Genomic DNA, 13162 nt, shown 5'->3' on the forward strand with positions numbered 1-13162 from the left:
CTGTCCTCAATAATCCAAGTATTGCGTGTGTAGTAGATGTGAGAGCAGACTTTTACTGACATACCATTGAGTCTCTGGGTCCAAGTGATGATGGTGGAGACCCATTCCAGTTTCCAGATCTACATGAACCTTGATTACATTTTTCAGACTTCTTCCCACCACCTTTTGCCTTGTCCTAATTCCCTGTCAGCCCTCCTTAGGGATGTTAGTGGAAGAGTCGGCTGGCCACAGACTGGTGTTTGATACATGAAAAGGACAGCAAACACCCAGTCCATATAACACACAAAAGCAAGTGTTCTAAGTATACTTCAGTTCCAATCTCAAATCACAGTCTGTCTCCGAGAACTTCGGCAGAACACTTTTCTCTCTATATATCATTAATCATTAGAGCTGCCACTGAGTGTGATTAACAGGCCATCCATACAATTTGCCCCACTTCCATCCCTCCCCAAAAAACTAATGTTTAAGGGGAGCAAAAACAGGAGTAATTTCTGGACCAATTTATGGAGCCTTGTTGCCATGGACTGTCCTTATGTACTGTTTTCTACAAGCATAAATGTCAATCTTCTGGTAATAAAGTAACAAATCAGCACAACTGCTTCACCTGTTCTCATGACTAGTCATTATTTTATGGTCAGTAATGGGTTTATGCTTCTGTATTACACTTTCCCTAATATGATGTATTGCTGAGTGAGGCTGATTTAAGGCACACAAGCAGTCCTGTGTTAGTGCTGTGGAGAGCTGGACATAGTCCGTTGCCGGTCTGTCTGTACTATCACCCGTCACTGTGATGAAATTTCCGTTGCACAGTTTCTATTATGTGCTGAATGTAATGGTAAAGATGAAAATCCCAGTCTTGCTTTGTGAGAATCACAACTGGATTTTCATTTCATTTCTTTATGTATTATCACCTTTCAATACACACACATTTTCTAAACTGCTTGTCCCATACGGGGGTCGCGGGGAACCGGAGCGTACCCGGCAACACAGGGCGTAAGGCCAGAGGGGGAGGGGACACACCCAGGACAGGACGCCAGTCCATCGCAAGGCACCCCAAGCAGGACTCAAACCCCAGACCCACTGGAGAGTAGGACCCGGTCCAACCCACTGCGCCACCGCACCCCCCTCACCTTTCAGTAGTTACCTCTAAATATTTAACTTAATATTTTTTGGATATATTAGTTCCATAAGGAAGAATCATGTATAAAAGTAAGATGTAAAATCATTTTTACAGCATGTATCAGTCTTTATCACAATGTGACTAGCTGGATATACAATCTGGGATTTAAATGGCAAATTATCACAGCACAGTGTATCCATATTTGGAAAGAGTTTCATGGTAGTTGGTAGTTTCTGAGACTGCTGTGCCTTTTTAAACACGGAACTGTTTCAACCCCTTTTCTTGAACACACACTCAGGCACACGTTAATACCTCACCTTAACACATGTAGTTGCAATGTCAAATTAGCCATTTCCTGAATACTTGGAGGCACCTGTTAGAGGCTCTTCCACAAAAAATGCATTCACAAATCTGTGCACAGCCTTGTGTAGCATCACACACTGTCTGCGCACAATTACGTACACACTCAAACAGCCATGGTCAGCTTTTGAACTTATTTGCTCTGCGAGCTGGAACAAAATCAGCCTCTGTATCCTTGGAGTTCTCCCTTTGCTAGCTCTGTAAGTACCCTCAATGTTATTTACCTCAGACAGCAAACCATGAAACAGCAAAAATCTTTTAGTATGGGTGGGGGTTGACCTTTAAAGACAATGATTAGTTAGTCACAATCACATAGGGGATACATGAAAACTTCATGGTATTTTCTGTTATGGTCTCACACACCACACCACTCATCGTGGACCTTCATGCAGGCCTGTTTTCTGCCATTTTGAGCTCCACCAGCTATCACACACCATGGATGGTGATAAAGTTTATACCTGGATTTATTCTGAAAACGTTAAAAGGCACTTTCTGTATCCTCAGTCACTTCATACCTTATAGCCGCACTGTAACATTGTCACAGTCATTTGAATAATCACAAAGGTTAAGGTTGAATACCAACAATGATGCTTGATACTTTTGGTTATATGTCCAATTTGTCAACAATTTATTTGCCTGTACTCACTAAATATGGCTGTTTTTACTCAGAGTAGGTTCTGACCATATTTGGGAATCAAATTGTTCACATTCTAGAGATGTGTGTAGCAGGAAACTTATGTGGATTGAAGTGTGTCTATTGCAATAGTTTAACTGGAGCCTATGTATTTATGGAGTCATTGGTATGTAGTTGTGAGAGCCATTGCTCATTGCTTTGCAACCCCAGTTTGAATACTTTTCTTGTTGCAGCACCCTTGATTAAAGTACTTACCCTAAATTAGTTCAGTAAGAATACTCTGATGTATAATTTGTAAGTCTCTGTATAAACCTAACACTGTAAGTTGCCTTGGACAAAGACATCAGCAACAGAATTAACAACTTACAGTTAGTTCTAGTCTTTCCAGTATGTTTTTCATTGAGCAGATAGTACAAAAAACTTAGCACTGGAATGTCTATTGTTCCCCTGTAGGCGAGGAGTTGATGGGGGTTGACGGTGCTAAATACCCCAAGATGGATGACCTCAAGGACCACGATGAAGACTTCCTGTCCCCCAAGAAATCCTTGGACTATGAGGCTGCACTGGGCACAGGGTGAGGAACAAATAGTCAAACAGAGCAGACAAGGCTCATGGATCACTTTGCATTTATTCATTTAGCAGATCCTTTTCTCCAAAGCAACAGTAATAATAAGATTCTCGAAGACATTATGGTCTGGTTTGTTATAAGGAGGCAACTAGCAAAATCACTTTCTGTTCATTACGGGTAAGAGCAAAACAGCTAAATATTCTTAATAATTCCTGCATCAAAAATAATCAAAAATTCTTAAAAATCATTGTACATCACTCCGGGGTGAAGAATTTGCAAGGTTAATGAATGCAGATGTAAATCCTAGTATATTTTTTATGGTTCTGAACACACAGAAAAGCATCTAAATACATATATATATATACACTTTCTGAACTGCTTGTCTCATGTGGGGTCACGGGGAGCCAGAGCCTAACCCGGCAGCACAGGGTGTAAGGCCAGAGGGGGATACACCCAGGACAGGATGCCAGTCTGTCACAATGCACCCCAAGCAGGACTTGAACCCTAGACCCACTGAAGAGCAGGACCCGGGCCAACCCACTGCGCCACCGCACCCCCCTTGGTTCTGAACATTTTGGTCATTTTTTTCTTTTGATTTTTATTTTGATTTTACTAAGAGAAAATTATGCTATATTCAGGATTAAGTAGATGTTGATGGATGTGTCATTCAATAAATAAGAGCCTCTCTTTCTCATCCTAACAGGAACTATTCTCCTGCCATTCCCAGAATCCCTTGTGTTTCCCCAGAGACCGTTATTTTAAAGGACATGGAACAGGTACAACAAAGCAACTTTTTCTTACATATACATACCGTTAGAGGTCTGCCTGAAGCCCCCTGCTAGGTTTCTGCAATGTTTGTCCATGTCAAGTGACCCTCCTTTGTCACTCCACAGCATACCCCAGTGCCCCTGCCAAAGGAGTATGATGAGGACTCATTAATCCCCAGCAGCCCTGCCACTGAGACCTCTGATAACGTCAGCCCCGTTGCCAGTCCCATACACACGGGGTCTGTACTTCACCACATCCAAATGGATGATCTTTATACCACAAACCAAGTAACTGACTGTGTCATTTATATAGGGCTCTGACTCTTTGAGGTATACTTGCTTCTTTTATGAAATCACTATTTATACAGAGATACTTTGAAAAATTCTAGGTTTCTCAAGAATTTTTTTTTTCAGGCAATTTTTTTTTTGTCTGGAGTTGAGATATTCTTTAGTGAATATTGTGGTAGCTTTGCCTGAGTGAATTGAGCCATCGGTAAGGAGTTATGCGACTTTTGGCAGGTTCCTTGTAAGCTTCATGGTGGACGCACGGGGAGGATCCATGCGAGGTAGCAGACACAACGGGTTACGTGTGATCATTCCACCCCGCACCTGTGCTGCTCCCACTCGTATCACCTGCCGTCTGGTTAAGCCCCAGAAACTGACCACTCCTCCGCCACTGATGGAGGGAGAGGGACTGGCTAGCCGCATCATTTCCCTGGGCCCCGCCAGCATGCAATTCTTGGGGTGAGAAAGAACATCATTACTAAAGAAAGTGCCAATTTTCACTGATTTACAACTTGTTTTTTTATATAAAACAACCCTTTAAACATTTTTAAAGGCCAGTGATTGTGGAAATCCCTCACTTTGCGGCTCTTGGCCGAGGAGACCGGGAGCTCGTGGTCCTGCGCAGTGAAAACGGCTCTGTCTGGAAGGAACATCGCAATCGTTATGGCGATGATGTGCTGGAGACTATCCTCAATGGAATGGATGAAGGTACAGAAGGTCGAAAATTAAATAACTAAATAAACACACACACTTTCTGAACCACTTGTCCCATACGGGGTCACGGAGCCTACCCAGCAACACAGGGCGTAAGGGGACACACCCAGGACAGGACACCAGTCCATCACAAGGTACCCCCAGCAGGCTCAAACCCCAGACCCACTAAAGAGCAGGACCCGGTCCAACCCACTGCGCCACCACACCCACTAAATAAGCACTCATCTCAAATAACAAATGTCTTTCAGCAACAGTCTGTCTTCTTAATGTGTAACAAGCAGGACTGTAGAGTTAGATCATCAAAGTGAAGACCTTCACCACCATATTAGTCCAAGTATGTCTACAGAATTTGCTGTCATGATTGTACTCATACACTTATACATAGTGGTTCTTCTGTCAGACTTAGAGAGCGAGGAGGAGCTGGGAAAGAAGCGAATCCTCCGCATCATCTCCACCGACTTCCCCCTCTACTTTGCTGTGGTGTCTCGCGTCCAGCAGGAGAGTGATCTGATTGGCCCAGAGGGTGGTCATCTGACCAGCAGACTCATACCATTGGTACAGGCCACCTTCCCCGAGACAGCGGTCACCAAGAGGGTCCGTCTGGGGCTGCAGGTGAGATGGGAGGAAGAGGAGGAAGACCAAGGAAATGTTTTTCTGTAGATTGTTATAATCATGTTACCATTGGTTCTGTGTTTATGTTGGACCTTAATTTTGTTGTAGAAACTTACTTAGAATAACAATTACATGGTTTTGTAAGGAGTACTGTTTTATTCACATTTTTATAACTAATCTTAACATTTACACAATGCATCAGATTTTTATTGAAGAGCTTAATTTAGTTTTTTTTTTTTCAGAAGAAGCCTTTTTAATATCAGGTATAACAATATTTTAGTATATTTCGAAGGAACAGTGAACCTTTCTACACAAGGGATCTTTTATACATCTCTCAAACACTAAACTGTGGCTTACCCAGGAAGGTGTCTCCTTGTAGCATTCTGTAGTATAAAATTTCCCACATTTGCGTATTTTAATACATTTTTTCCTGAGCTAATGGCAATGTTGTTAATCAGCAAGTGAGGAGAGAATGTAAACATTTCACTTTGTTACTGCTTTTACAATAAATATTACCAAAACCAAAAAAACACGTGTGAGTTGCCATTGTGTGTCAATCAAGTATTACGCATAGACGGGACAAAGGCAAGGAATGTTTTTTGCCGTTTCCCTCTTTTTCCTTTTTCCACAATGTTCTATCCTTTGGCTTTATGTTCTTTGCCACATCTACATCGCTATTTCTTTGATTCTCCCTCATTTGAATATTTATCTTTACTCATTTATTCATTCAATGCACTGTCCCTTATACTGACCTATTCGTTATTGCTCCACTCCTCTTTTTAATCTATTCTCCTGTTCTATGATTTCCCTCATCTGCGCTGTTTGGAATCCACTGGAAACTGGAATCCACTTTATCCGCTTTCACCATGCCTTGACGCGGCCTGCCCTACCCCAGGCGCAGCCGATACCAGACGAGCTGGTTGCTAAGCTGCTGGGCAACCAGGCCACCTTCAGCCCTGTGGTGACAGTGGAGCCACGCAGACGCAAATTCCACCGACCCATCGGCCTTCGCATCCCTTTGCCACCCTCATGGAGGGACAGCCCACGAGACTCAGGGGAAGGAGACACCACGAGCCTCCGGCTGCTCTGCAGTGTCATTGGTATGGCAACATAATTAAGTCTGGGGCAGCCAAGCCATCACAGAGAGAGAGGACACAATGTCATAGATGCATAACCTTAGAAACTATTCACAAGTGTTTCATTAGGAGTGGGGCAACCATGATTTCAGTGGAACTCACGATATTTTCAGCAAGTTTGACTTATGTTTTAAGGGGAAGAGATGACACTTCATTCTAAAGTTAGTATGGAGTTTTTGGTGCACTAACATGTACTCATATGGTGCACAGTGTTTTCATAGCCTTACATGGATTGTGTTGGAATTGATTTTTGTCAAACTATTCCTGGTTCTTTGGAGACTCAACTATGATGCACAATAAATCTTCAAGCTATTTTATTTAGTTTCATTCCAGATGTTACCATCAGTTATGAATACAGTGCATCAACTGTAGAATTATGAGATTCAGCTTTGTTGTAAATGTATGATTATGTGGGACAAGGAGCAGTACCTTGACTAGGCCATTTTCCACCACTCTCACCATCTCTCAGGTGGTACTGCCCCAGCTCAGTGGGAGGACATCACTGGCACCACCAAGCTGGTGTACTCAAATGACTGTGCTAGCTTCACCACCAATGTCTCTGCACGGTGAGTCCTCCATCTCTTACAAAATTCAGAGCGTTCCAACATACTTGTCTATGATTCTTTATTAGTTAACTAAGAAATAGTTTTCCCTTAACCTTTGCACTGCATGAAAGACAGCTTCCTATTTTTGGTGTTGCCATCCAAAACTAGGTGGTGTATTCTACAATTGTGAAGAAAAAGATTATGAACTCTTGGAATTACCTGGATTTTTGCATGAATGGCTCCTGAAATAGTATCTGGTCTTAATCATTCAAGTCATAATAATGAAGTCTTATTTAAGAATACACATTTCAAATTTCCATATCTTTTTTTCAACAAATGGCGTAAAAGAATTCTGACAGTCCTACTGAATTGCTGTGGCATGATCTGAGGAATGGAGAAACAAAACAAAAGAAATTGTTGTTTTGGATTATTTTCACACTGCATGACCCATCATTTTTTGAGTTTTAGGTCATAAGCAGATGTCCTTAACATTCTGCTGTAGAATTTCCTGATACAACTTGGAATTCATTGGTCCCTCAAAGATTGTAAGCCATCCATATCCTCAGGCAGCAAAGCAGCCTCACAGCCTTATACTCTCACCACCATGCTTCACAACTGAGATGAGGATTTGGTGTTGTCACTGTGGACAGTTATGGGGCAGAGGTACCAGACAGTAGGTTTCCAAGCAAGAGAAGTTTATCACTCACACACTCTACAACTGCTTGTCCCAAGCAGGGTTGCAGTGAACTGGAGCCTAACCCAGCAACACAGGGCACAAGGCTGGAAGGGGAAAGGACACACCCAGGAAAAAACAGGAGTCCACCACAAGGCACCTCAAGCAAGACTCAAACCCCAGACCCACCACAAATCAAGCCATGGCCAAACCCACTGTGCCACTGCACCCCCAAGGAGAACTTTGTCTTCTAAACAAAAATAAACCATCAAAATAGGAACATTGAAAACAGGTACAAAAAAAAAAAAAAACCAGGAAACACCCACAAATTACTGGCCAAGGTCCATTCTAGGATGTCCTCCTGCTCCCTCCCAACAGTCCCTGAGAGCACATTTTTAGTCCTTAGACCAGCTGCTTTTTAAATAACTTATCATTTCTCTCCATTAGCAGCAGCTTGTTGTCATTCTTCAAATTTATTTTTATACAGCGCTCTACTCATGCAGCAACACAGAGGGCTTGAACACAGGCATAAGGTAAAGAAACAAATATATCACACAAAGACAGTTTACTACAGACTAGCATAATACATTCTCAATGCTTTTATAAAGCTATAAGTATTCCTACTGGGCGCAGAGGAAAAGAACAAAAAATTCCCCATTGAAAGTCGAGGGAGAAAAAAAAAAAAGAAAAAACCTCTGAGGGTCTAAATGCCAGTGGCTTCCCACCCCTCCTGGGCATTCTAAATTAAATAGGAATTCTAATTCTAAGACAGTTTACAGGTGACAATGGCTTTGTTGCTGTACAGTAGCTTGATTTCCTAAATGCTGTAACAGTTATTCTACTGTGGTCTGAGAAGGGAAGGCAGTGGAGAGCTGTCTATCAAGATAACCCCACCCCCTGCCTTTCATGCGGAACAGAGGACATGGGCATGGCTGGACCCAAGTGCAGGATCGTTTGTCAGGAACCGAGGGGTCAGGCAAGTTCATTGTCAGAGACCAATGAACCGGGGGCTGAGTTTCTTGGAGGGTAGCTTGAAACTGATGTCTCTGGTGGACAGCTACACCTGTTGTCCAGGTTGGAAGTACAGGGTGCAGAAGTGCCGGTCAGCCTGTTGTTTTGGCGAGCACTTTGGTGAAGATGTTCCTGCACTGCCCACCAAGCTGCCTTGCTGTTCTGCAACAGGAGTCTACCACAGGGACCTCAGAGGAACTGGGGTGCCAAGGGAACAGGGGAGGTTCGTATCCAAGGATGCATTGAAAAGGGGAGAGGCCTGTGGAGGAATTGAACAGTGAGTTATCAGCGTATTCAGCCCAGTGCAGGAAACGAGCCCACTGGTCCTGGTCTTATCTGCAGTAGCTTCTGAGGAAGCAGCTGAGGTCTTGGTTTAGCTGCTCCACTTGTCTGTTAGCCTGGGAATGGTAATGAGAGCTAAGGCCAACGGAAACTCCAATTCTCTACCAGAATGTTTTCCATACCCTGAACATAAACTGAGGACCTCTATCGGACACAATATCCTCTGGCAACTCGAAGATCCGAAACACATTCTGGAAGAGGAGCTCGGCTACGGAGAGGGCAGTGGGGGCAAAGGGTGCAGATGACAGAACTTGGAAAACCTGTCCAACACCACCAAGATTACTGTGTTACTATCGGAGGGAGGTAAATCTGTCAGGAAGTCCACTGATACATGGGACCAAGGCCGGGATGGAACTGGAAGGGGCTCCAACAGCCCTGCAGGTTTCTTGTTCAGGGTCCTAGCCTGAGCACAAACCTTGCATGCCTCCACAAACTCCTGCACGTCTTCCCTCGGAGGGCCACCGGCACTTCTTTTTCAAGCAGGGAGAGAGTCCGTCAACACCCTGGGTGACCAGCAGCTGGGGGCGCATCCTGGCAGGGACATATTCCTTGCCTTCGGGGGCGTCGGCTGGACCGGGTTCCTCTGCTTGGGCCCTCTGGAGATCCTGCATGAACTGCCAACACACAGGAGCCACGAAGCAGGTGTCGGGCAGGATGGTCTTGGGCAAGTCTGGGGTCGGGTCCTTGTCATACAGCCGGGACAGAGCTACAGACATCAGCCTTGGTGTTCTTGGAGCCAGGGCGATATGAGACAGTGAACCAGAACCTAGTAAAGAAAAGAGCCCAACAGGCTTGTCGATGGTTAAGACGACGGACTGCCCTCAGGTACTCTAGGTTCCGGTGGTCTGGAAGGACCAAGAACGGATGAGTGGCCCCCTCTAACCAGTGCCTCCACTCCTCTGAAGCCAGCTTGATGGCTAGCAATTCCCTGTTACCGATTTTTTGTGTAAGCTGTCACCCGTAATTGAGCTGGGCGGGCGACAGCTAATGCAAAAAATACGCACATGGGTGGAGCTTGGCTGGGGTTCCCTGTCTCTGTGACAAAACCACCCCTACACCCACAGTCAAGGCATCAACCTTGACCACAAAAGGCAGCGACAGATCGGGGTGCCTAAGGATCAGGGTGGTCATAAAACGCCACTTGAGGTTCTGGAATGCCTCAAGGGCTTATGGTTACCAGGTGGACCAGGATCCTTTCCCCTTGAGGAGAGAGGTGAGGGGAGCAGCAAGGCTACTAAAACCGCAAATAAACCGGTGATAAAAGTTTGTGAACCTCAAAAATCACTCTAGAGCCTTCACGGAGGTCGGACGGGGTTAATCTAGCACTGCCTGGACCTTAATCAGGTCCATTGCAATCCCATCCGGGCCAAGGATGAAACCCAGGAAGGCTACACGTTCCTGGTGAAAAAGGCATTTCTCACCCTTAACGAAGAGACTGTTGTCTAACAAGCGGCCGAGCACCTGTCTCACGTGTGCCACATATTCTTCCATGGCCTTCTGCTCTGGTAGGAACAGTGGGTAAACCCGGCCCCTCGGAGAGGAGGTTCCCAGCTGGAGGTCAATGGTGCAGTCCCATGTACAGTGTGGAGGTAGGGCAGACACATGTGATTTGCTAAAAACCTCCATGAGGTCCGTTTATTCCTCTGGCACAGTCAGAGGCTGCGTGAACCCAGGGCTCTCGATCAAAGTAACTCAGCAGGGTAGGAAGAAGCAAGAAGTGGCGCACTATTCTCCCCATGAAATCAACTTTTTGAAACTTCAGAGAACATGGGGTTATGTTGAGCCAGCCAGGTGTACCCCAGAATGACTGGCGTGTCAGGGGATGCAACAAGAAAAAATGAGAGCATTTCCCTATGGCAAGCCCCCCATCTGCAGCTCAAGCCCCTGTGTGCGAGACTCCACCATGCCCTTCCCCAGTGGTTGCCCGTCAAGTGCATTAACATCACAGCTTTGTGTGGGAATGCCGTGTGACCTTGCAAAAGCAATATCCATGAAGCTACTAGCTGCTCCGGAGTCTTTGAACACACATGTGACTATCTGGCGGGCACCTCCCTCCCAGGACAGAACAGTGAGCTGTGAGGCTGGAGGGAGTGGGTCACTCACCCACTGGCATGTACAGGAGGCTCTGGTAGAGGGGCACTCTGGACAGGTTGCTAGGAAGTGGCTGGAACCACTGCAGTACAGGCAAAGGCCCTTTTGGAGACGTCCCTGTCTTTCAGTGTTGGGTATCCTTGGCTGACCCGCAAGGTTGTTGGGGCTTCCCTCCTGGCTGGCTGGGGGTATTGCAGACGCTCAAGGGCCAGGTTGTGCAGGGTGATAGCCTGCCATACGAGTTGGTACAGAATCCGCTCTTTACCTCAGAAGGCAAGCTCAGAATTCGTTGGTGGAGCAAGGGTGACACCTGGTGACGATCCAGGTCTGAAAGTGAAGCTCGCGTCGTCTCAGCTCTAGGATCTGTTTCCGGATGCAACAAACTTAGGAGTTTCTGCAGAGAGCTTTTTAAGCATCTGAACTCTGCTGGGTCCATGTTAAAGGCAGAATCTTCTGTCACGCGGAGCAGAGGACATGGGGACGGCTGGACCCAAGTGTAGGATTATTTGTAAGGAACTGAGGGGTCAGGCGAGTTCTCATCAGGGACAGGCGAAGAGTAGGTCGATCGGAGGTCAGAGTGGGAGCGAGGATCCATGAATGTAGCCAGGAGATGAGATTTGTGACTTGGAATAAAGGAGATCAGAGCAGAAGCACTAAGGAAGACAGTTGTCTCATTGAGATTCTGCAAGTGTGAAGGAGCTGAGGAGGGACTTTTAAAGCCAAGTACTCTCATTGTCATCAGGTGCTCGATCATTGTCAGGTGCTGTCAATTGCGCTGCAGATGTGGATGTGACACTGCCAGGGTTTCTCCATCTTTCTGCTCACAGAATGCAGTGCTTTGTTTTCTCCAAACATAACACTATGTACATTTACCAAATAGTTCAGCTTTGTTCCAGGTGGTCTTTAGCAAACTTGTGAAGCAGCAATGTATTTTTGGAGAGCAGGTGTCTGCTCCATGAACACCATTCTTTTTCAGTGTTTTTCTGTGGTAAAGTCATGAACACATACATTATCAGGTCCAAGAGATGCATGTAAGTACTTAGCTCTAACCTTGGGGTTCTTTGTTACTTTTCTGAGCATGTTATGGAATGCCCTTGCATGGGTCTTTGTAAGACACACACTCCTAGGTAGTGTAGCAACAGTGCTAAACTCCTTCCATTTATTAACTATTTACCTGCCTGTGGACTGATGAAATCCTTTACAGTCTCATGAACTTCAGCTTCAACTTTTGTATGGAGTTTATCTGAAAATTCTTTCGATCAGGCGAGATTGCATTACAACAGAATTCTGGTGTAAAGAGAAGATAATCAAAATTATGTCTTTTTAAATTAACATATTTATTTTTAATATGGAAGGGCAGGTCAAACCCACAACTCAATTGATTGGAATAGTTGACACCCATTACCTTTTTCAATTGTCATTATCCTAGAGGTCTGCATACTTTTTTCCATCAATGACCTTGACTGTCTAAACCATTTAGTCAATAAAGGTTTGAAAATGTAAAATGTTGCATTTGTTCTTCAAGGTAATCCCATATTTTTTCTCATAATTGTAGGTATAATTTCTCATACTTTTTTATATAGCAATGTGTAATGTTATATAATGTAAAATAATGCTTATCAGCCAATATTATGCTGCACTTTTTAACCAATTCCTTGTTTTTGTCTCAGATTCTTCATTCTTTGTGAAATTTATGGTTTATAGATTTCATTTACCTGGAATTATGCTAGTTGTTTTTGAGTGAAATAAGCATAATTAATTTGTTATTTATGCAGTACCACTACAAAATATTAAACCATTTTAGAACAAGTATCTTGGCTAAATTTGGACTCACACAAGAATGTGATAATCACTTGTCTTTATTGTAGTCAAAATAGTACTTAGCCAAAGACGGACAGTGCAATTTTGTCAGATTTATGTGTGTGTGTGTGTGTGTGTGTGTGTGTGTGTGTGTGTGTGTGTGTGTGTGTGTGTGTGAGAGAGAGGAAGAGAGAAAGAGAGAGAGAGAGAATTGTAAATTTGATTGTATTTGCTCTTTATTGTAGTCTCACCCATTAATTTTGTATGTCCTGCAAGGTCTAACTAGAAACACCAGAGATGGGCACAGTTTGAACAAAACTTTTAAAATATGTAACAACACAACAGGAGAGTTAATGCCAAAGTGATGTCAACTGAGGTCTAAATTGACCTAAGGTGATCACAATGAGGGGGTGTGGTGGCGCAGTGGGTTGGACCGCAGTCCTGCTCTCCGGTGGGTCTGGGGTTCGAGTCCCGCTTGGGGTGCCTTGTGACGGACTGGCGTCC

The 13162-nt window shown here is 44.5% G+C and overlaps 1 protein-coding gene across 8 annotated transcripts in view; it reads left to right on the plus strand.

Moving 5' to 3' along the window:
• Window positions 1-13162, plus strand: part of LOC108934791 (ankyrin-1-like) — a 139822-nt gene that overhangs the window by 98523 nt on the left and 28137 nt on the right. For all 8 annotated transcript variants that reach the window (XM_018752883.2, XM_018752885.2, XM_018752886.2 and 5 more), the window contains 8 exons: window positions 2568-2688; window positions 3386-3458; window positions 3576-3688; window positions 3969-4193; window positions 4288-4442; window positions 4849-5060; window positions 5956-6160; window positions 6666-6762. In XM_018752883.2, the coding sequence (XP_018608399.1) occupies window positions 2568-2688; window positions 3386-3458; window positions 3576-3688; window positions 3969-4193; window positions 4288-4442; window positions 4849-5060; window positions 5956-6160; window positions 6666-6762 (1201 nt within the window). The remainder of the gene's footprint in view (window positions 1-2567; window positions 2689-3385; window positions 3459-3575; window positions 3689-3968; window positions 4194-4287; window positions 4443-4848; window positions 5061-5955; window positions 6161-6665; window positions 6763-13162) is intronic.

Source organism: Scleropages formosus, chromosome 1 (genome assembly GCF_900964775.1).
Source record: "Scleropages formosus chromosome 1, fSclFor1.1, whole genome shotgun sequence".
Classification (NCBI taxonomy): domain Eukaryota; kingdom Metazoa; phylum Chordata; class Actinopteri; order Osteoglossiformes; family Osteoglossidae; genus Scleropages; species Scleropages formosus.